Source organism: Gambusia affinis, linkage group LG04 (genome assembly GCF_019740435.1).
Source record: "Gambusia affinis linkage group LG04, SWU_Gaff_1.0, whole genome shotgun sequence".
Classification (NCBI taxonomy): domain Eukaryota; kingdom Metazoa; phylum Chordata; class Actinopteri; order Cyprinodontiformes; family Poeciliidae; genus Gambusia; species Gambusia affinis.
In genome coordinates, this window is record NC_057871.1 from 29,084,003 (window position 1) to 29,104,827 (window position 20,825).

The 20,825-nt window shown below is 39.3% G+C and overlaps 2 protein-coding genes across 2 annotated transcripts; one reads left to right on the forward strand and one right to left on the reverse strand.

Annotated features, from left to right (window-relative positions):
• Positions 1-260: 260 nt before the first annotated feature.
• Positions 261-5,305, reverse strand: uchl1 (ubiquitin carboxyl-terminal esterase L1 (ubiquitin thiolesterase)). Its single transcript, XM_044115737.1, has 9 exons — positions 5,173-5,305; positions 5,074-5,085; positions 4,580-4,708; positions 3,111-3,252; positions 1,944-2,029; positions 1,679-1,726; positions 1,390-1,459; positions 1,259-1,317; positions 261-1,067 (listed from the first exon to the last, which is right to left on the reverse strand). The coding sequence occupies exons 1-9, from the start codon at positions 5,203-5,205 to the stop codon at positions 984-986; spliced, it is 663 nt and encodes a 220-aa protein (XP_043971672.1). The 5' UTR covers positions 5,206-5,305; the 3' UTR covers positions 261-983.
• A 2,079-nt stretch (positions 5,306-7,384) lies between these two features.
• On the forward strand, positions 7,385-19,764 carry anxa5b (annexin A5b). Its single transcript, XM_044115738.1, has 14 exons — positions 7,385-7,512; positions 8,630-8,668; positions 8,960-8,994; positions 12,940-13,024; positions 13,362-13,456; positions 14,659-14,772; positions 14,885-14,975; positions 16,048-16,127; positions 16,205-16,255; positions 17,622-17,715; positions 17,912-18,007; positions 18,113-18,171; positions 19,236-19,358; positions 19,438-19,764. Exons 3-14 carry the CDS (start codon positions 8,992-8,994, stop codon positions 19,498-19,500), a joined length of 954 nt encoding a protein of 317 aa, XP_043971673.1. The 5' UTR covers positions 7,385-7,512; positions 8,630-8,668; positions 8,960-8,991; the 3' UTR covers positions 19,501-19,764.
• Positions 19,765-20,825: the final 1,061 nt, after the last annotated feature.

A 20,825-nucleotide genomic window follows, 5' to 3' on the forward strand; every position in this document is an offset into this window, starting at 1 on the left:
TTTAATTAAAACATACTCAAATATTGTAGGACAGACAAGTTAAAGTTACCATTTGGCAAATCATGATTTTAGGGTAGTTTCATAATTTAAATAGTTTGAAATAATCTGGATTATTCATTAAGGCACAGCAGTGGAGTCACATGCTGCTCATCTTATGAGGTTTTAAGTGAGGAAAAATAAAAAAATTTTAAAAATCTGCAGAGTCATTGCAGCCTTTAGACTACAGAGTTCAGAGTGATGAAATACACGCTCCTGACACACAACTTTAAATTCAGTTTTATTAAATAGCCATAGCTGAACAGCAGCAAACTATTTGAAAAGTGCATAAAGGTAAACAAATGAAAAAAATTGAAGCTGTTACCTTAAAATAGCACATCAACCCAGTCTACAAGAGCACTTTAACTAGAAAGTCACTTTAATGAGATGTCTGGATAATCTGAAATTATCCAATGCTTCTTGTTGATTCTAGAACCATTTTCACAAAAATCCATTCAAAACCATGGGGGAAAAGACTCAAGTTTCCTGAAACTGTGACCTAAAACAACTTAAGAATTACATACTGTGAAACTAATGGAGCCGAGTTGTTAATGCCCAGTCCTTGTAAACCACGACAACTAAAGGCATGCAGAACAGGAAGTAGTTTCCAGTTTTAATCTTGTTGGCACAAAAGGTGTTAAAGCAGTTGAAGTTTGACAGATGAACATAAAAAAATAAAAAAACTTAATGACATGCACAGGTGATGTTTCGCAGCTCAGTGGCATTTGTGAATCCTTTTCAATAAGCTTGGAACACTGGCAAAATAAAGTTCAGAGTTTTGTGCTAATGCTAAACACGTTACAGTTGAGGGGATGAAATGTGTTCTAGTGCATAGTGCCTCCAGATGTAGGAGCACAGACCACTGTGGATCATCTCTTAACAGTTTGCGATGTAAATGCTGTAGAACAATGTCGCTTACAATTTGTTTGAGTTGGTCACATGATCATTTAAGACTGACAGAGAGCCACAGCGGAGAAGCGGACTTCATCTTTCTCTCGTTCCATGAAGCTGCGGCACACTTTGGCTGCATCCTGCAGACAAAAAACTCAAAGTGGATTCTTACGTTTCAAAATGCAAAAATGATTTTTGACTTGATACCATTAGGATAAAATGAAAAATCTTACAATAGAGATCTTTTGAATGCTTTTCATATGCAACTTATAAGCCAGTTTGCCACCAAATGAGAACAATTTATGCAAAAGTTAAGTTTTTTTTAGCTTACAGTGACAAAGGTCTCATCTTTGGTTGCTCCATGGTTCACTGGTCCATTCATCTTCCCATCTTTGATACAGAGATCACTCCGTTATGAATCGGTGTCAAAAATATGATTAGGGTAAGTGTTCACATGCTTACCAAATTCGTAGAGTTCTCCGTTCACATTCACAAAGGCAATAAAGTGGAAGTTTACTTGTTCACCTTCTGGCTGCATTAGAGAAAAAAAAAAGTGTGTCAGTGGTTTATCTCAGAACTTCTAATACTAGTGTATATATATATATATATATATATATATATATATATATATAAATATATATATATATATATATATACACACACACACACACACACACACAAGTGGAAGAGTTTCTGGTTTAAAGGTACGACTCATATCAAACTGTTGCCACAGTTTATAGATGCATCTTACCCGACATTGTCCCTCTCTTGCAACCTCATTGTGAGCCTCACAGATTGCCTAGAGGAAGAGATTTGACAGGTTGTGTCAATGTTAATTCAGCCTATAGCACCCCCGTATGGCAGAAAGAAAACTAATCATGCAAGACTGATAATTTGGATCATTTTGGGTTCATGTAAAAAAAAAAAAAAAAAAAAAAAAAAAAAAAAAAGTTATTTCATTTACTGAAAAACAGAGTGGCATGTTACAAAGCATTTCTCTTTAGTCTGTACATTACCTTGTTTCCCTCCAGATGTTTGGAACGCTCATCTGGAGACATGCCTGCCGTCTCATCTAGGAAGGTCTTCAGGACTGAGCCGTTCTCTAAACACCACATTTGTCAAGTCAGCAAAGTGGTCGGCTCAAGCACAGTCAGCCATCACTACATTTTATCTGATCTGCTCTGAGACAGGTGAATGTTTCTCCAATGTGAATATTTCATAAGTTTATAACTGACTAAGCCTGGAAGACCCAAACAGACAAATGAGAAGTTCAACCATGGACTGTTTTGTAGGAATATTTTAGAGATTAAAATATGATATCAGGGTTTCCCCCAAGAAACATTGCAAGTCTGGTGGGAGAGCAATCCACCATGGTTAAAAAAATAAAACAAAGTTATGCTACAGAAATTTGGAGGTGCACAATCAGACATTTGGAAATGGACAAAAGGCTGGTGCAGCACAACTGATGCTCACCCCCAAAACCCCAAATCAATTTGTAAACTATAAACCTAGCCTAATCCGTCTTTATCACCAGTTTATAAAAACCCTATATAAAAATGATTAGCCTGGTGGGGTCACAAGTAAAGCCTAGTGGTCCACCAGGCTAATAATACACTGGGAAAACACCAATTGAGAATTGTTTTTGTAAAAAAAGAAAACATTTTGCACAAAAATGACATGTTCATGTTTTCTAGATGTTTTAGTGACTACCAAAAAAAGTGAAATGATTTACTTTGATTATTCTAGTACTGTCAGATCCTGCTTGGATAAGGTTTTTCAAGTTCTGGTATTTTGCAACCCTGTCAAGGGAAACACATTTCCTATTAAATGGCATTTCAAAAGTTAAAAATGTTCAAGCTTCATGGTTGTGCAAAATCCAAGGAGAAAAGTCACATTTGTCTGCTTGAAATGGAGTTGTAATATTACAACACTGGGTCTTACAGGGTTGAAGTATTGTTTACATATAGACCAGGAAAAAAAAACAAAAACTGTTTCTCATGTGTAGAGTCCATCAACTACTACTATTCATCAACTACTGTTCATCAAGATTCAACTAGTAGATGCAAAGCACCAAACACCTCAAATTACACAAGTTTTATTTTTAGCTTAACCTCAAAAAAATTTAAAAAAAGATTAACCATTACCACTACAAAATACGAAAAGGATTTTATTGCTGCACTCACCAAAAGTCATTTTGGTCTTATTGTTGGCGATGGCGTGCACCAGGGCGATTGTGCCACAGGAATTAGAGGCGACCTGCTTCAGGAAGTAGACGTCAGAGCCTCCTGAAATCTTGTTTGCCTGCTGGGTCCTGAACGCCTCATGCTGCCATACACAGATACAGTTTGAGTTCATCTGCAGCCAACTCTGCTTCACACAACAGTTGGTAATGATCATTCATAGTTTCACTGAATGAAAACAAGGCTGTCCATTCTATATCTGGGAGGCATTTCAGATTTGTACAACCAAGCAGTTTATCAGGAGAAATCTGAAAGTTGACAATTTCTGCAGGAAACAAATGACAGGCAAATTTCCACCAGTTAATACAAGTCCAGGTTACACTGCTTAAATCCCCCCCCCAAAACTAGTCAAAGGCTTAAAAATCATTTTCACAATACTTACAAAAAGAAACCAGGAATTCTGACACTACCTGTTAGTTCATGTTTTAGACCCATATGAAAACAAACCCATGCTTTTAACTCAGGAAAATGTAGCTTCCTTTAAGGGTTTAAACATTTTGTCAACTTTGAGGCAGGCACTGTAGAAAGGGCTGCTTACATATCCACATATTTGTTGTGATAAATCGAAAGGGATTTAAACCACTTCTGAAAAATAATCTGAATGGTCCAACCTCTGCTTCACAGGGAAACAACCAGGGTTCAGTTTTCTAAAGTCTTCAGATAAAAAAAGTCTGCCAAATGAGTTTAACACAGAATCTGGACTCTGGACATCCAGAGTAAAGCTGAAATTAGCCATCATGCCAGTGTAATTCAAAGCAACATGAACAGAAACAATTACTCAGAACACATACTGTAAATGGATTCGCTTTTCAGTTCACTAACATTTTTTTGTACCAAAAATTCTTTATGCTAGAACAAACTTTAAACACCTGCAATACTGAGTTCCTTTAAATTAAGACCAAAATCCCAAAAGCTGCTTTGGAGAATTGATGTTTGACATTTGATGTTTGTTAATTTCAACATTTGACAAAATAGATTGTCTGATGTGTTGGCTATGATGCATTTGATTTCTTCTTAATGATTTTATGCATTTTGAACTGCCATGTTGCTGAAATGTACTATGAAAATAAACTGGATACTTTTGACTTTATTGGTGGTTTCCAATGTTTCAACTTTCAGAGAAACTGCATTTTGAATCTCCATTAGCCAAACCCACAGAACCCCTAACAGATTCCTTGAAATACATGATTTGTATTGAATTGATGAGTTTAAATTGTATTACTACAATCTGATCAGAGAGATTGGCCCTTAATAGCCTACAGATCAATCTGGACACAAGAAATCTGCTGATTCACTTCCTGACCATCAGTTGACTCCCAGCATGTCAGACTGAGTCTTGAGATTCTTACCCCTCTCTCTCCCTGCCTGCCCAGGCATCCCACCCAAACAGCCCCCAGCTCGCCATGAATTACCTGTTGCGTCAGGGGGAAGAGCAGCATCAGGGCACAGGATGGCTTCGGGACGGCAGTTAGCTGCTCACCCTCCAGACCCAAAATATCAACGAAACGCCAGCGTCCACTCACACCGAGCTTGCTCATAATCTGAAACACGCAAAAGTCGTTCATTAAGAGCGAGCAGCTTCACGCCTGGAAGTAAATGAGAGCGATATGTCGACAGAGGCGACTGGAAGATGCTAGGTCGGGGTCCAGACCACACCCTGCAGCCCAGACAGGAAGGATGCTGTCGCCCTTTAATAACTCACGCACTCACACCGCTCGTTGCTTACAAGAATTTATTAAATACGCCACAATAATAAGTCAACTTTATATTCCTCCACCAGAAACCTGCCGGTACTCTGTTTTCAGTGCAACAGTCCTGACTTAAGAGTTGCTGTGAAACTTACCTGACGGTTGGATTTAACGGTTACCAACTGTCGCCATTATTGATTCTAACGTTTAATACCAACCTTGTTCAGCATCTAAAATAAAATTAAAACAAAATATTAAAATTCACGGTTCTAGTTGAAAAACAGTTAAACTATTAATGGCACAGCCGTTTTCCCCACCTCGGGGTTGATTTCCATCGCAGTCCACTCCATGTTCAGAAGGCTTGGCAGTGACTCAGCAGATAAACCGTTAGACTAGAAAACTTCCTCTGATTTCAGACCTGTCAGCGGGAGCGAATGGCGCACCCAACTTTTATAGACCGGATCAAACCATTCTCCATCAGACGTTGGGGGGACTTTCGGAAAGAATAACCGTTGGTGTGCGCATTTATAATTAAAATCCAGGTAAATGCAAATAGCTAGCTTTGTTTAGTATTCTTCTAAACAAAGTAACATCCAAAGAACAAGCGTCACTGTTGTGGAAAATAATTAAATGAAAGATAAATGCCGCCTCTTTCCCCCCCGGAACACAGTGGTTGAATCTATTTCTGGAAACAAAGGTGTGACGTATTGATCGCTTCAGGGTTTATGTCAGAGCCAAACTTCTCATCTGCTTAATGAATTCAACTGTATTTGTTATTCTCTCAACTCGAGTGTCCGTGACTGCATAATGTCATTTTGTAAATAAAGCTTTTTTTTTTCTTTTTTTATTTTCATATCTGCTTCTGATTTAAACGATGCGACTTGGAAGAAGGTTCAAGAAAGAGGGGAATGGCGGTAATTTCAAACAAATTCAGCTGAAATCAATCAATCAATCAATCTATCTATCTATCTATCTGCTACAATAAATAAAACAATTGAAGTAATACAAATAAGAGCCTTAAAATCTAGATTAAACATTAAAAGTAATAATTTTATATATAAATACAAATTTGCATGCATAATACATTTACACACATATATATAATTTATTATTGAATTTAGGACTTTACATTACTAATTTTAATTTTCATAACTGGTTTCTGACGTGGAAATTACCCAGACACAGGCTTTAAAATAGGTACGGGCTGAACCCAGGACCAACCATAGACTTTCTTGAAAACGACAAAAACTCTTAATACGAGAATGAGACTAAGACGACCAGACTATTTGAGACATAATTAGAGGAAGACACTTTAGTACAAAAAAATTTCATAAAGTAACAACGCAAGAAATATCTGAGCTACATATTTTTTGTGGACTATCGACTGTCTGCATCTTCTATAAATGAGTCAGCTACTTTTTTCACTTTCGCTGGTTCGCAACTCTGTCCGCTAGATGGGGCTGTAACCAAGTATGAATCAAGTTTGAACAATGACCTTACCTCAAACAATAGGATTTCTTTTTTCAGGTTGAACTCTTAATCTTTGTTTACTGCCTAATGAGAACATAGTGCTTACCCAACATGTTCATTATTGTAATTTGTTTGACAGTTACCTGTATTTTCACTATTCTTATCTGATAAAATATTAACATAAATCTAGGGAGAGTGTTTGTTTATTTTAACTGTACATATTTCAGTGTCAGATGGCTCTTCTGTCCTCACTTGTATTCAAGTGAGGACAGAAGAGCCATAATTAGTTATTTGTTCATGACCAATGAACAAACAATATACACCCCAAAAAAAGACCTCAACTACTCACCAAACGTTGGTGATACAGCATGAAATTAGGGTGAGGTTTCAGGGTATATTTAAAATGCACCATGACATGTCCAGATACCCTTGACATGACCTGCTCTAAAATTTGATTGCACATGTCCAACTGCTCAGTGTTTTGGTATGTTTTGCACAACTTGTTGTTCTCTAACAATTCCAGACCTAAATCTAGAATGTTCTAGAAGTCTTTTTGTTTATATGGTGACATATCAGTGGGAGGAGGATTTTCGGGATACCAATCCACAAGGCTCCACAGTGTTTCCCTTAACAATGCCAATCAGCATAGTTTGTTTCCATGGTGATATTCTTAAATGACAAGAGTCTGGTTTTGTTTCCTCATAACAGCACCTGAATGCGATTTAGTTTTCAGCCCTCTAGTGTCTGTATTAATGTGAAATGTTTTCTGTCTGTTAGCAGGGTCCTCCTATGATATTTAACACTAATGAATATTTAAAGACTTGCTATCAGGTTTCAGGTATGCTGTATGGATTGATCCTCTTTCAGGTCTGGTTATATTAAAATAACATCCTGCCAACAGTGGCAACCTATAAAGCTCTGGTTTCGGTTTCCTGCAATCCATCAATCCCGAGAGGAAGGGATTCACTGGACAGGTCGCCAGTCTGTCAACACAAAGGACAAACAACCATATGCACACACACACACACACCTAAGGAGAATTTAACCAATTAACCTGACAGTCATGTGGGAGGAACCCCCGAGAGAAGCAGGAGCATGCACTACCTGGGCCGGGAATCAAACCCAGGGCCTTATTGTTTTTGCAACTTGAAAAACAACATATAGAAGTTATAGGAGACAATCTAAACGTAAGTGAATGTGCATTTCTGAATATTCTTTTTTTGTTTTTTAGGTGGAGACTTTTGCAGCCTAAGACTTACACATGAAATAACCTAATAGTTATCAGGTGGTGAGGAAAAACATCTCCAGGCTGAATGAATGTCAGTCTTATCAAACCTAATTAGATTTTAGGAACAAAATTATGTGTTTTTCACCTATTTTTTCAGCCTTCACTGCAGCTCTAACAGGAAGAGGTCTTCCTACAATTGGCCCCATACTGAAGGCAGCTCTGGAGTTGTCTTTGCGAAACATGCAAAATAATGTAAAACTTAAAATCAAATGAGTTAATCCTAATTTATTTATATTTTATTTTCTCAGACTTCAATCATTAAGACTCTAAAATGACTGATAAACTCAGGGGATGAACCTATGTGTATATGCATTCAGTACCTCACCCAAATATTCATGCTACAAATCATTTTGCATTTTCTTTGGATTTTTTTTTTAATTTTATGTCAGACCCAAACGCTGAAATGTTTGGGAGACTATAAATGGCTGGCAAAATTTTGCTCAAGTAATAATCTGAAAAGTTTAGCATGCTTTTGTTCCCTTCCCCTCAGCTCCCTTTACTCTCATACTAACATAAAACCCAGCGCACTCACTGGTCTGTGAAGAGGTCAACTAATGGTTAAATAAAGTCCAGCTGGGAGTAAACATTCTCAGTATTAATGCAGGGATTCAGTGAAGCTCTCCTGAGGTCTGTTTGAGAACATTGTCAAACAAAATCAACAGAATGCATCATTTTATTTCAGCTTCGCGATTATACACAAACTACTTGTGTTGCCTTATTATGTAAAGTCACATCAGAAGGTTTGGTAACGGGAGAAAGAACAAAGGAATATAAATGCGTTTGTGACGCACTTAACTGGACAGAAGGCACATGGGAAAAAAAGAAAAAAAGAAAAAACTTTAAAAGAGCTCCAGAAAACTTTAAAGTATGAAATTATGGTTCTATGACAACCGTATTTCCCAGAATGCTTTTAGAAGAAGCTGCGTGGCGTCACGGGACGCACCGGGGTGTGGCCCGTGCACTACAGAGTTTATGTTAGTGGCTTTCCTCCTCCCGTCCTTCTCTCCTCTCTGCAGGCTGCGCTCGGAGCTTTTCTTGACGGCTACAGCTCAGCGGTAAGTCCCGCTCATCCGGTTCAGATCCGGATCATCCGGCTCAGCTGGGCAACTTTAGGAAAACTTTCTGCGCATCTGAGAAAGTTTTGTTTCATACCTGTGAAGATTAAAAAGAAGAAGAACAGTAACAGTAAAAAAACCCAAAAAACAACAGACATCTGGTTCTGGCAAGGTTAACAGCTGCCTGACCGCAGAGCAGACAGAGCAGGAAACAGGGTTAAAGCTGGTCGAATCTATTATTTAATGGATGTTCAGGTCAAAGTTTTGATTAACGCTCCTGTTTATCTGCAGATCAACTTGGAAAACCTCCCAAGATCTTCAAAATGGTAAGTTATTTCATTACAGCTATGACTAACGTCAAAAAGAATTTCGGGGAATATATTAAAAACATGTATTGAATTAGAGTCTAGAATTAAATCAGTTTTTTATGCAAATATGTGACTCCTCGATTTTTAATCCGTCTGAACTTGTGGCCACGCCCACCAACGATATGATCTTTAGCTTTTCCTCTCTGTTTGCAGTCAGATGTTTTTTTATACTAGACTTTACAAAGTAAAACCACTCTGTCAGTAGTCTTAACTTTAATTATCGTGTTTTAAACTAAATCATGTGGCAGTGATTTCAGTTTTTCTAAATGAAGAAACATGTTGAGTCGGTATTTTATTGGCTTCTTGCAACTGTGTTGAATTTGAATGAATATATATATTTTTTAGCCACATTAATGTTTCAAGTTTCATCAGATATGGTGTTTACTGAAGGACATGTTCAGCAAACAGATAGCTTTCGTTTGGGGAAGTTTGGTGGATGACTCACTGTGGGCTCTGTTTCCACTGGGTGGGGCCCTGGATCCCTCTCTGCTCTTTAATGCGCTCATTTCGACCTTTCCTCCTTCTCTTAAAGGCAGATCAGCCGTGTTTCTCCTCACCAGGGTGGAGTTTGTATCAACATTCCAATAAAACAGCCAAATTAAAGCGTTCAGATTTAATAATCCGATGGGAGGACGTCTTTTATGATGCTTCAGTCTCTCGGCTGAAACTGAATCCAGACATTTCATTGGGTTTTCAAAGCTTTCACACTTTGATATATATATTTTTTCATGTTTCAAGTAACTGCAGAAAACCCCCCCAACAATGTTTCACCTTGGACACTTTAAGATGATGAAAACTTTAATGTTAGTACACTTATTTAGTGGAGGAAAAATAGATCTCAAATTACAAAATTTATGTTTTCTACATGGATGTTTTCAACATCCATTTTGTGTGCTTTAATTTCCACTCCGCCTGTTTAAGTTGCTCGGTGTGTCTGCGAAACTTTATTTAGCAACACACCACTTCCTGCTTTCTCTGGGTGTAAATGGGACGTGGTAGGGAATTTAAAAGGATGAAAACAAATCATGTAAAGAAAGGCAGATGTGCATTGAAATTCAAAAGTCAGGAAATTACAAAAAGAAAACAGTAACTGTATAAACATAGTTTTATGCACACAGCCAGATATAAACAGAACTTAACAGAGTTTTGCTAGTTGTTGGAGGACTACAACATAGAGGGGCACCTTGTTGGGTCGCCATAGCAACCTTCAGGAGTGATTTCTATGGCGACCGGTTGTTTGGAAGGGATGCAGGAAAGAGTTGCTGTCCTACCACCACAAACTCAGAAGTGTGGAGTTTGTGAACACCAACTGGACTTTTAACTTTCAGCTTCAGTCAAATGAGACTAAAGCTGAACCTTTTAAATGCCTTTAGCAAACAAACACTGCATGCAGGTGAAGAGAGTATATAGTTATGAAATATTTTAAATCAAAGGTATTTTTCATTATTTAAATTGTTGCACTTTCAAGTTTAATTTTTCCTCCTAACAGACAGGCTTACTTTCAATATCTACATGGCTGACTAAACACACTCAGCTCATATGAACCAGCTTTTTACAACATCCTGTGTTAATTTAATACTTTAAAGCTGCTCTCTGTATACAGCTTTTATAAAAACTTTTTTTTCCTGCGAATTTGTTAAAACTGTCTCTATGTCGTGAGACAGATAATCTGTGAATAAATTGAGCTCCTCTCCCTTCACTCAGTGTTATCTAGAAACAACCAATCAGAGCCAGGAGGCGGGTCTTAGCGCTGTCAAACAAGCCCATGTGTGAGAATGCTAAGTCTAGTTAGCATAGCCATCAAAACTGATTTCCTGTGGTAATGGTGAGTTATTTCTCACCATTCCCACATGTGGGAGCGAGTACATGAGGGTGATTGATAGTGCTAAGACCCTCCTCCTGGCTCTGATTGGTTGCTTCTGACCGGGAGTGGTGCATTTCTTCAGATCAACTACGGCACAAGGAGGAGGGAGAGGAGCTTGATCTTTTCACAGATTCTTTTGTCTCATATTTTATATGTGTCATGACACTGTTTTAACAAATATGTAAAAAAAAAAAAGTTTAAAGTGCAAAAACATCCCAATAATTTTCCACTTTCTTGTCAGAGCTGCGTATGGTTTCCAGGAAACGCTGTTGGAGGGCAGGTCTCATATCATCCAAGCTGCTCATATTGAAATTTATTTAATATTTAAAACGTATTTCATGACATAATGAGGGTCTCCCTGTCATATTGGCATACATAAATACAGAGGAGAGATGCTGCCTATGATTTAGCGGCTTGAGGCTCAGACTGCCTCCATGTCTGAACTCGCTCAGTAGACAAATCCCACATATCCCGTTAGACGTTCAATTACCTTCCCAATCAGCTGTTTGACAGCTGAGCTACCAGCTGATTAGCTAGTGACGTTGATGGAGAGAGATTCCTGTTGACATGTTGGCATTCCTGCCTTCTGAAATCGACACAGCTCTCCTTGTTAGCTCCGGCAGTAATTGCCCCCGCCCACCTTCCATGACTTCAGGAACAGAATTCCAGAAGCATTCCAGTGGTTTTCCTCTCCAAACATCTCTTTCTTCAATGGAAAAAAAAAAAAAAACCTTCACTGATTCAATGCAGATGTGCTACAATCTGATCTGATGCGCGGACAACATTGTTTAACTGTAAATTTATTAGAAGGTTGACTTATATTACATTATTGTTTTCAGTTCTCATTAGTCTACTACTTTCACAATTTCTGCTATATCCAGGTCAACTGACTGACAATCAAACTGAATTGCAGTTATTCTTTTTAGCTTCATGCTTCTGTGCTTTGATTTATCTCTAAACTGAATTCAAAAATCAGCTTGCACTAAATGTATAAACTTACATAAACAACTAGCAGATGCCTGGTTTTTAAATGCACGGTGTAAAGACAGTGACGGGTTATGTGCAAAAGCATCAACTGTTAGAGCAGATGGTTTGTAGTGAATCAGAAGGGCCGGCTGTTCAGCTCTCGCTCTCAGTGGCTCCGCCCTCCTCACAGCAGAACTGTGTTTTGATTGGCTGTCAGTCTTCTCGGAAACAGAGCAAATATTATCTAAGGGGAGGAACCGCATCAACACATCCAGGCTGAGATGTTAGATTGTTTTGAATGCCAACCTGCAGTGCAGACATGGTTAGATTGCTGAGTTTGGTTCTGTTTGAGAGATTTGTTAAAAATGTTTGTTCTTGTGTCAAATAAAAATGTAAAATTTAATTAAAATATTAAAAGAATAAACAGAACAAATACATAACATTTAACAAGTACACAAGTCTTACTGCTTTTTGTTTTTCCAGGCTTGCCATCCAAAAATATGTCTAGATATTTGAACATTTTAACTGTATGGTGGAACTTTGAGTTTTTTCCCCTTTGGTAACATATTTTAAAAATTTTCTGTTATTGTACCTGGCTAGTCTTTTTTTTATATATTTACATTTTAATTTTTGTTCAGGTTAGGGATGCACTAACCCATTCCTAACCCAGATTTTAGGGTTAGGAGTGTTCACAAAACTTCCTATTCCATGAACTTTGGAATGGGAAGTTCAAATATCAGAACTCTGAATTCTCAGGTATAAAAATAAATCCAATACAGAATACAGCGCTGAATTGACTTAAAACGTGTCTTTATTTACACACAGACATAAATGTACTGAATTACAAGCAGATGAAAAGTAGCCTTTTCAATAAATCTTTAGCAGTACTATTCATGTTCAAAGTCATTGTACCATAAGCCTATTCTATTCCACTGTTTAATAGTAAATAACATGTGATTCTCTTTCCTGATTAAGTTAAGTTAAAGGTGTAAGTTGACCTAGTGGAAATCTGCTGAATGAATTAAGATATATATACAGTATATATATTTTTTTCCATAATTTCCTCGTTTCAGGCCACCAGAGGAACTGTTAAAGCCAGCGCTAACTTCAATGCCAGTGCAGATGCTGAGGTTCTGCACAAAGCCATGAAAGGATTGGGTAAGATCCTCATCCTGCGGTCAAATCTGCAGCAGACCGGTGAATGTTTTATGGAAGGCCCTCCTCCATCGGCCCCGGTGTAGTAAGCAGTCATCCCACCCACTCAGCCAGCAGTGAGTCATGAACACGTGAGCAGCCGAGGGTAACATGAAACTCCTCTGTGGGCTCAAGCAGACCTGCTGACTGCGACGCTGAGCCGTGTTTGTGTGGGTTACGCTGATCCAACCGAGAATCCTCCTAAATGGATGGGGCTTGTTATTGTGGTTACATAACATGGGTGTCATGTGAGAGTCGCTATCGTGGCTCGCCTAAGTAACCATGGCGTTTGCTGCCATAGGGACCGACGAGGATGCCATCCTGCAGCTGCTGACTGCTCGCAGCAACGCCCAACGACAGGAGATCAAGGCGGCCTACAAGACTCTGTTTGGAAAGGTCAGGGTGTATGTTCCTGTAGAGCTTGACCTTTAGCCTCTTATGAAGAGTGAACCTGACATCACTCTGGCCCTAGACATTACTGTGTGGTGTCCTGAATTTAAGTCGTTGCATGTTAAAAACGTTATTAAATCACCTTCTTAGTTGTTTCTAGTGCTAACTAGAAACAACTAATCAGAACCATGAGGAGGGTGTTGGCGCTGTCAATCATCATCTGTGTGACGCTGCTTATCCCTCATTTGCTCTTGGCTATGGTGCATCTAGCAGAGCCAGTTGTGAATGCTCAGGCTATTTAGTCATGCCAACTAGCCTGGGTTTAACTGTTACAGGAAAACAGTTACTGTTTTTCTGTAACGGTGAGTTGTTTCTCCACCATTAGCACAGTTAGCAGAGAGTGCACAAGCATGATTGACAGCGGTAAGGCACTCCTCTTGACTCTGATGGTTTTTGACTGGAAGCTACTACTGCCATTTCTTCAGATGGCAGTAGTAGCTCAGGTAGATTAATGTTTTTCATGGGGTTGCTTTAGATTTTAATCTACAGGAATGTTCTAGCATAAAAAGTTGGGTATGCTGCCTTATCTGATATCTTTAGGTGAAAAAAATATTTGAACTCCTGAGATTTTATCTCAGGCTGTTGTTCCACATAATGATTGGCATTAAACACATTGCTACCACATTTAAAGGTGTCAAATGTTTAGAAATGCAATACAGTCAATCTGTATTAGTAAGAGCAGGTAGCGTAGCAGCTAACCGTGGCATTAGCCGACTCCAATGTTTTTCAAACAGCTGGTTAAACTGGGTCTGACTTCAGAGGGGAATTGTTTCACTCTCCATCTATAACATCATTACTCTATAAAAGCTTTAAGTTATTAGAAATGATGCTACAGACAGATTATGAAACCAAAGATGACTACAAAGAAAAGTCACTAGCTAGCTTAGGAAGAACCAAAAACATGACTGTAAGGGTAATTGGTCTTTCTAAATTGCCTTTAGCTGTGTGTGTGTGTGTGTGTGTGTGTGTGTGTGATGAACTGGTGACCTGTCCAGAGTGTATCCTTCCTCTCACCCAGTAAACTCTTTAGATGGGCACCAGCCCCTGTGTTGACCCTGCAGGGATAAGTCTCAAACAGAGACGCACCTGACACAGTTTTTGAGGTGCATTGTGATGCGGTAACTATAATGTGTTCTTCATGATGTCAGGATCTGGTGGACGACCTGAAGGGAGAGCTGGGCGGTAAATTCGAGACGCTGATCGTGGCTCTTATGATTCCGCCTCTCACCTATGACGTGACTTGCCTTCGAAATGCCATCAAGGTATCGGACATGAAGCTGATTTAAAGCTTTCAGTGACTCTCAATTGAATGCTTGTCTGTTTTTTGTTGTTTTTTTTGTTTGTTTTTTTACATTTCCCTCTTTTGAACTGTAGGGGGCAGGAACAGATGAGAAGGTTCTTGTGGAGATACTTTCCTCTAGAACAGCTCAGCAGGTGAAGGACATAGTTGCTGCTTACAGACAAGGTGAGGCGTCCACAGTTGCTGTGTTGATCACCTGACACGGAGCTCTTTGAGATCACCACACTATAATTTGGATGAGAAACTGTTCAACATAAACAGCTATTAGGACTTTTTGTCCCACCAAAACACTTCCAGTACTAGATTGAGCATGTGGCTCCAGTCTTGTTAAGAACTGGTTTGGTGTTTCAGTTCCAGAGAGCAGAGTCAGTGCAGCTTCATTACACGACTAGGAATCTGTTGTAATAAATGCTGGATTATTTCTGGGTATTTTTGTTGGATTATGTGGGTTGAGTACTTTACCCCTGCACCCCTGGCGTTCCTGTATTTTGACTTTTTCTATGGGCTCACTATGGAGAGAGATGATAGATTCATTCAAATCAAAACAGATGGAGGGTGGATCTCGTGCACCATAAGCATCATTATAGCACTTGATTTGGAGTCAGGTTGTTGTCCAACATTAGGTTGCAGATGATGCGTTTCCTTTACAAATGTGCTCAAGACTTTACAATCACTGTGTTTCCTACACAAAATATAATTAAAATCCCATGTGAGTAAGTTTGTTCATGCAAATTAAGGCTTAATTAAGCCATTAAGCCCTTTTAATGAACTTGCATTAAAAGTGTCATTATTTACCAAATGACACTTCATGACAGTCATAAACACAGTGTCTCCAAAGACTCCTTCATATTCATAACAGATGACAGTGTCACGTCATCCTTATGCACAACCCTTCAAATACAGTGTTACCGTGTTTTGTAATCAAATTGCTGTGTTTCTGTTCGGCAAATTAATTTTTGCAGCTTGTGACATTTGTACAACACGTTTCCTCTCTTGATGCTGTTGTCATCAAGAGAGTGATTGGTCATGATACGACTGGTTAACACAACATGTAGACAACATGTAGTTGTCTTACGCTTGTTTGTTCTCGGTCAAGGACATTTAAGCTCAACATGTTCATTCTGCCAACGTTCTGGACAGGAGACGTTCTTTAGTCTCTGGTGAACAGAAGGAGCTCCTGGGTTGGGAACAAATCAAAATGTTTGATACACAGTTGTTGTGTTTGTGTTTTCCTCAGAGTATGATGACGACTTGGAGGAGGATGTATGTGGGGACACATCAGGTCACTTCAAGAGACTCCTGGTGATTCTCCTTCAGGTCAGTCTGAGTAGTTTCTCTTCTCTGGTTTTTCTCCTTCCTTCTGTTTCTACAGTATTTTTAAAATCTCCTTCCAGGCAAACAGGCAGACAGGAATCCAGGAGGGCAACATCGAGACTGATGCTCAGGTGAGGCTGTATTTAGTTTTCTCTGTAATGATGGTGTAGCATCACGCAGGATCTTCTGATCAGCTCTCCTGAATGAAGGCAGTTAAGAGCCATTTTGTGTCATTTCTTTGACTTTGTGATTCAGAGACAGATCTGTTCATCTCACTCTCTCTATCTCTTTCTATTTTTTTTTACTGCAACATAAATGCAATCCAGAAATGTAGCCCAGTGCCTCTAAATGGATTTAAAGATGTTTTTTGTTTTTTTTATCAGGGAAATAAAACAAATCCTGGCTTTGAAAGACAGGAAAAACATCTTGTTAAAATCCATGCTGCAATTTTATAAGAGAAATTCTTAACATAATCACTCCTAAATAAAAAAAATAAATAAAATTGCTACTGTCTTTTTGACAGGTTGCATCACATCACACACAGTATCTGAATATTGATTCAGAGCTGTATGACAGCAACGGGGAAAAGAGCACAAGACTAAACTTGATAAAACAAGAGACAACAGGAACTCCAGCATTTAGTCTGACAAACCAGTTAATGCAGCTTAGATGAATGAAAACTTTCCTGTGCAGAAATAAAAGGGAACCACCAACAGTCGTTTTGCCACTTTGCTATTTCATACCTGACCAGTTCGGCTGGGTCTGTAACCGACAAAATCTACCAACCATCTGTCAGCAAAACAACAATTTAAAATATCATTTAGATATAATTCATCTATAAATTTGGGTTGACTGGTTTTTCCAAGGCCACATCAACATCTGGAACTGAAACCACAAACTTTCAGATGGACAACTGTGCCATGGTTGTAATTTAAAGTAACTGTACTTCATTCGTCATATACTATAAGGGAGGAGGGTCTTAGCGCTGTCAGTCACTCTTATGACTGACAGGAGGTTTGTTCCTCCTACCTGCTCTTGGTTTTGCTACAGCTGGTTCACCATAACATAGCCTGCCGCTAATGCTAAGCCTAGTAAGCACAGCTGCTGATGATGGGGGAAATAAAAAAGTCATATATTTTTAAAAAGCTTTCCGGGGTTAAAAGAGGACAACATTTGGATGTCATCAGCATAGTGATGAAAAGAAATGTTGTTCTTCATGTAATGTAAATAGAGCAGGAACTGAACCTGATCCCTGAGGTAGACCATATGACATACGTTACCTGCTGACTGTAACAGAGGAATAGATTATACGAATTAGCTCATGCTTTTCATTACTTATCAATCCTCAAGGCTTCATTAAAGGCTGCTGAACTGTTTGATGAATTTCAGGACATTCATTTCAAAATGTTCTCCCTCCTAAATGAAGGTTTTAAATGAAACGACAGAGTCCATCTATAACGACGTGATTGTTGTAGGTGTTTTTGTACCCGCCTGCAGGCTCTGTTTAAAGCAGGAGAGGAGAAGTATGGGACCGATGAACAGTCGTTCATTACCATCCTGGGAAACCGGAGCGCCCAGCACCTGAGGAAAGGTTTGTTTTCTCATGTCAGCTGATTCTGAACACGACGTAGCGTTGATGGCGGCTTGGATCAAGTGCTTTTCTATTCTTTGAGACAAACAGGCAAAATAAACTCATTAAAAGTTACTTTTATACCAGTGGCTCAGACATCTTTAAGGTTGACCTCTGACCTTCTTCAGTCGAGCTGAAATCTGGGGCTGTGTTTCAGTGTTCGATGCCTACATGAAGATGTCTGGATATGAGATGGAGGAGAGTATTCAGAGGGAAACATCTGGAGGCCTGAAGGACCTGCTCCTGGCTGTGGGTAAGAAAACTAACCCAGCCTCAATGTAGGCACCTTCTGTAAGCGTTTTAGCTTAATTCTCTGTTTCTTCTTCTAAACGACTGCGTTTGTTTTTTGTTTTTTAAGTGAAGTGTGCCAGGAGCGTTCCAGCCTATTTTGCGGAGACTCTTTACTTCGCCATGAAAGTAAGACACTGTTTTACTATACATTTTTTTTTAATTAAATTTATACAAAGTTCCCGTAAGACCAGGCTGGAAATTCGTTACTGCAGAAATGCGCCATCTTGGTAGGCAACCAGTGAACAGCGTTACAGAAGAGCATCATTACTGAGAGTTAAATGAGTTTTTTTAAGGCTTTTTATTCTCTTTGAGAGAACCAGTTCAGTAACTAGCAACAGTCAACAAGTCATTTGTTTGCTGATAGTCGTAGAGCGAGGAGGATGACGATGTGATCGGCTGTGACAACGAGAACTGATGTGTGGTTGCATTTAAAGTGTGTGAAGTTGATCTGTGTCTCAAAAAAATAGCACCAGAAACGGAAAAAGATGCATTAATAATCAGATATTCACAAGAATTCTCCACTACCTGCTACGTCTGACATATAATGAGAAAGTTCTGTTTATTAACATTATGTGACTATAAATATGGTCACATAAATGGAGATTGCATGTGCCGAAGTTCAGCAGCGACTCTGAATGTAATTTTTGTTGCAGCTGTTGCAAGAAGAAGAAGAAATTAATATTTGCACATCTACATTTTATACTTGCATTTCATAGTTTGTGAAACGTAACAGTTTTGGTTACATTTAGAAACATTTGAAAACATCCTCACCACTAATAAAGTGATCAGAGTCAGTCAGTGCCGTATTGGATGATCTGTGTTTGTTTCCTCTGGACATTAGCCAGCCACATTCATCAACTCCCAATTTATAGTAACAAAGTTTGCTCAGCTTCACTGGATGTGATGAAAACATCTCCTTACACACATTTGTTTTTACATCCTTGAATCCAACAATATCCAACCATCACTGTTCTTGAAGTGGAAAGCTGCTTCCACCTGTCAAAATGGCGGCAGGAAACCCGGATACAGGAAGTGTGGCATCATGTGGGAACTCTGTGTATTTGGTTTGTAATTGTCAGTCAACAGACGGATGACTGACAATTCATCCATCTGTTGACTGGCAGTTCATGGAAGCTGCAGGGACCCAGCTGATGGTCCAGCAGCATGATGTGTGTGTGTGTGTGTTTCAGGGAGCAGGGACAGACGACAACACCCTCATTAGAGTGATGGTGAGCCGCAGTGAAGTCGACTTGCTAGACATCCGAGCCGAATTCAGGAAGATGTTTGCCTGTTCTCTGCATTCAATGATCAAGGTATGTACAGGTAACAAATAACCCCACAAAATCATGTTGGAAATCCCAAAAGGCTCATAATTCTTCCTGTTGATGGCAGGGAGACACCGGCGGCGACTACAGGAAGGCTCTGCTGTTGCTCTGCGGCGGAGACGATGCATAACTCCACCATCAGGAACCTGGAGCGACTCCTCATATAAACTTGTCTTGTTTTGAGTGAGAGAGCATATCCACCAGGTCTTATGAAACCAAATATAGTCTTTGGAAGGTAGCTAACATTTTGTCCATATTAATGCAGCCTTTTCTACTAATATTATTCATTTACAAAACCACAGGACCAGATTAGTTGTTTTTCTTTGCACTTTGTATGTTGGAACCAATGTATGCAACATTAAATGTTCCATTGAATAAAAATCAACTGAGTTGATTGTTTCTGTATTTTTTTTCAGTCGTACTGGTTTCAATGGGCCAGTGACGTGCGGTGAGGTTCATGGCTGGTGAGGCACTGACGTCATCAGAATCAGATTTGCAAATAGATGCATAGATTGACAGCAGTTTACAGGTTATGTTTCACTTCTGCATCCTTACACATACAAACTGTAGCTCACAAAACACACATATTATCTCCTGCTTCGATTGAAAGTCCACTTGAGAAAACTTTTTTGGTGTTGTAATGTAGTCATCCATGTCGAAAGTCGGGATAAGCGAGAGGAAAAAAATCACTATCTCTATTATAATCTATCGCTGCACTTGACTTGCTTCCCTTATCGTTTAGCCTAGCTCGCTGTCACTTACTCGGCAGTTGAGGAGTGAACAAGACGAACGTCTGGGATCTTGAGCGCCCCCTGCCATGAGGCAAGAGAACTGCCTGCCTCACCTCGAACCTGTTCTCTGCCGTTTATAATCGCTCATTACACGAAACACGTTACACAAACACAGTTGGTGACAAAAAGCACTGTACATTATATACATAAGCTAAATTATTGGAAATAAGTTCACATATTAAATTTGTTTAAACCATTTTATTGACGCCGCACAGCAACATGCTCTCTCCGCAACAGCCAGCGCAGAGCCAGGGGTTGCGCAATCCAAGGTGAGGCAGAGCTCGCTGCCTCACCGCATCGCCCAAGCATTTGAATGGGAAAATAAGAAAATTCAGCGATTTTGAACAAATAAAAATCGAAATTGGTGAAGCTACATGAAAAATAAATATTTTTTAGTACAAACCACCGGATGAATATAACAATTTAAATTACTTTATGATTATATATTTTCTTTCTTTCCATGATGGCAGGTGAGGCACTGCCTCACCTGCCTCCCCTGACCGCACGTCACTGCAATGGGCAGTACAGTGGTGCAGTTGGTAGCACTGCTGCCTTCCTGGGTTCGATTCCCGGTCCGGGGTCTTTCTGCATGGAGTTTGCATGTTCTCCCTGTGCATGGTGGATTCTCTCCGGGTTCTCCAGCTTCCTCCCACAGTCCAAAAAC

Coding starts and splice junctions, on each gene's coding strand:
- uchl1 (XM_044115737.1), bottom strand. CDS start 5,205: ATGGAGTGGACTGCGATGGAAATCAACCCCGAG. Junction 3,253..4,579: donor TCTTCCCCCTGACGCAACAG/GTAATTCATGGC, acceptor TGTGTATGGCAG/CATGAGGCGTTCAGGACCCA. Junction 1,727..1,943: donor AACATCTGGAGGGAAACAAG/GTAATGTACAGA, acceptor CTCTTCCTCTAG/GCAATCTGTGAGGCTCACAA.
- anxa5b (XM_044115738.1), top strand. Junction 18,172..19,235: donor CTCTTTACTTCGCCATGAAA/GTAAGACACTGT, acceptor TGTGTGTTTCAG/GGAGCAGGGACAGACGACAA. Junction 19,359..19,437: donor CTCTGCATTCAATGATCAAG/GTATGTACAGGT, acceptor TGTTGATGGCAG/GGAGACACCGGCGGCGACTA.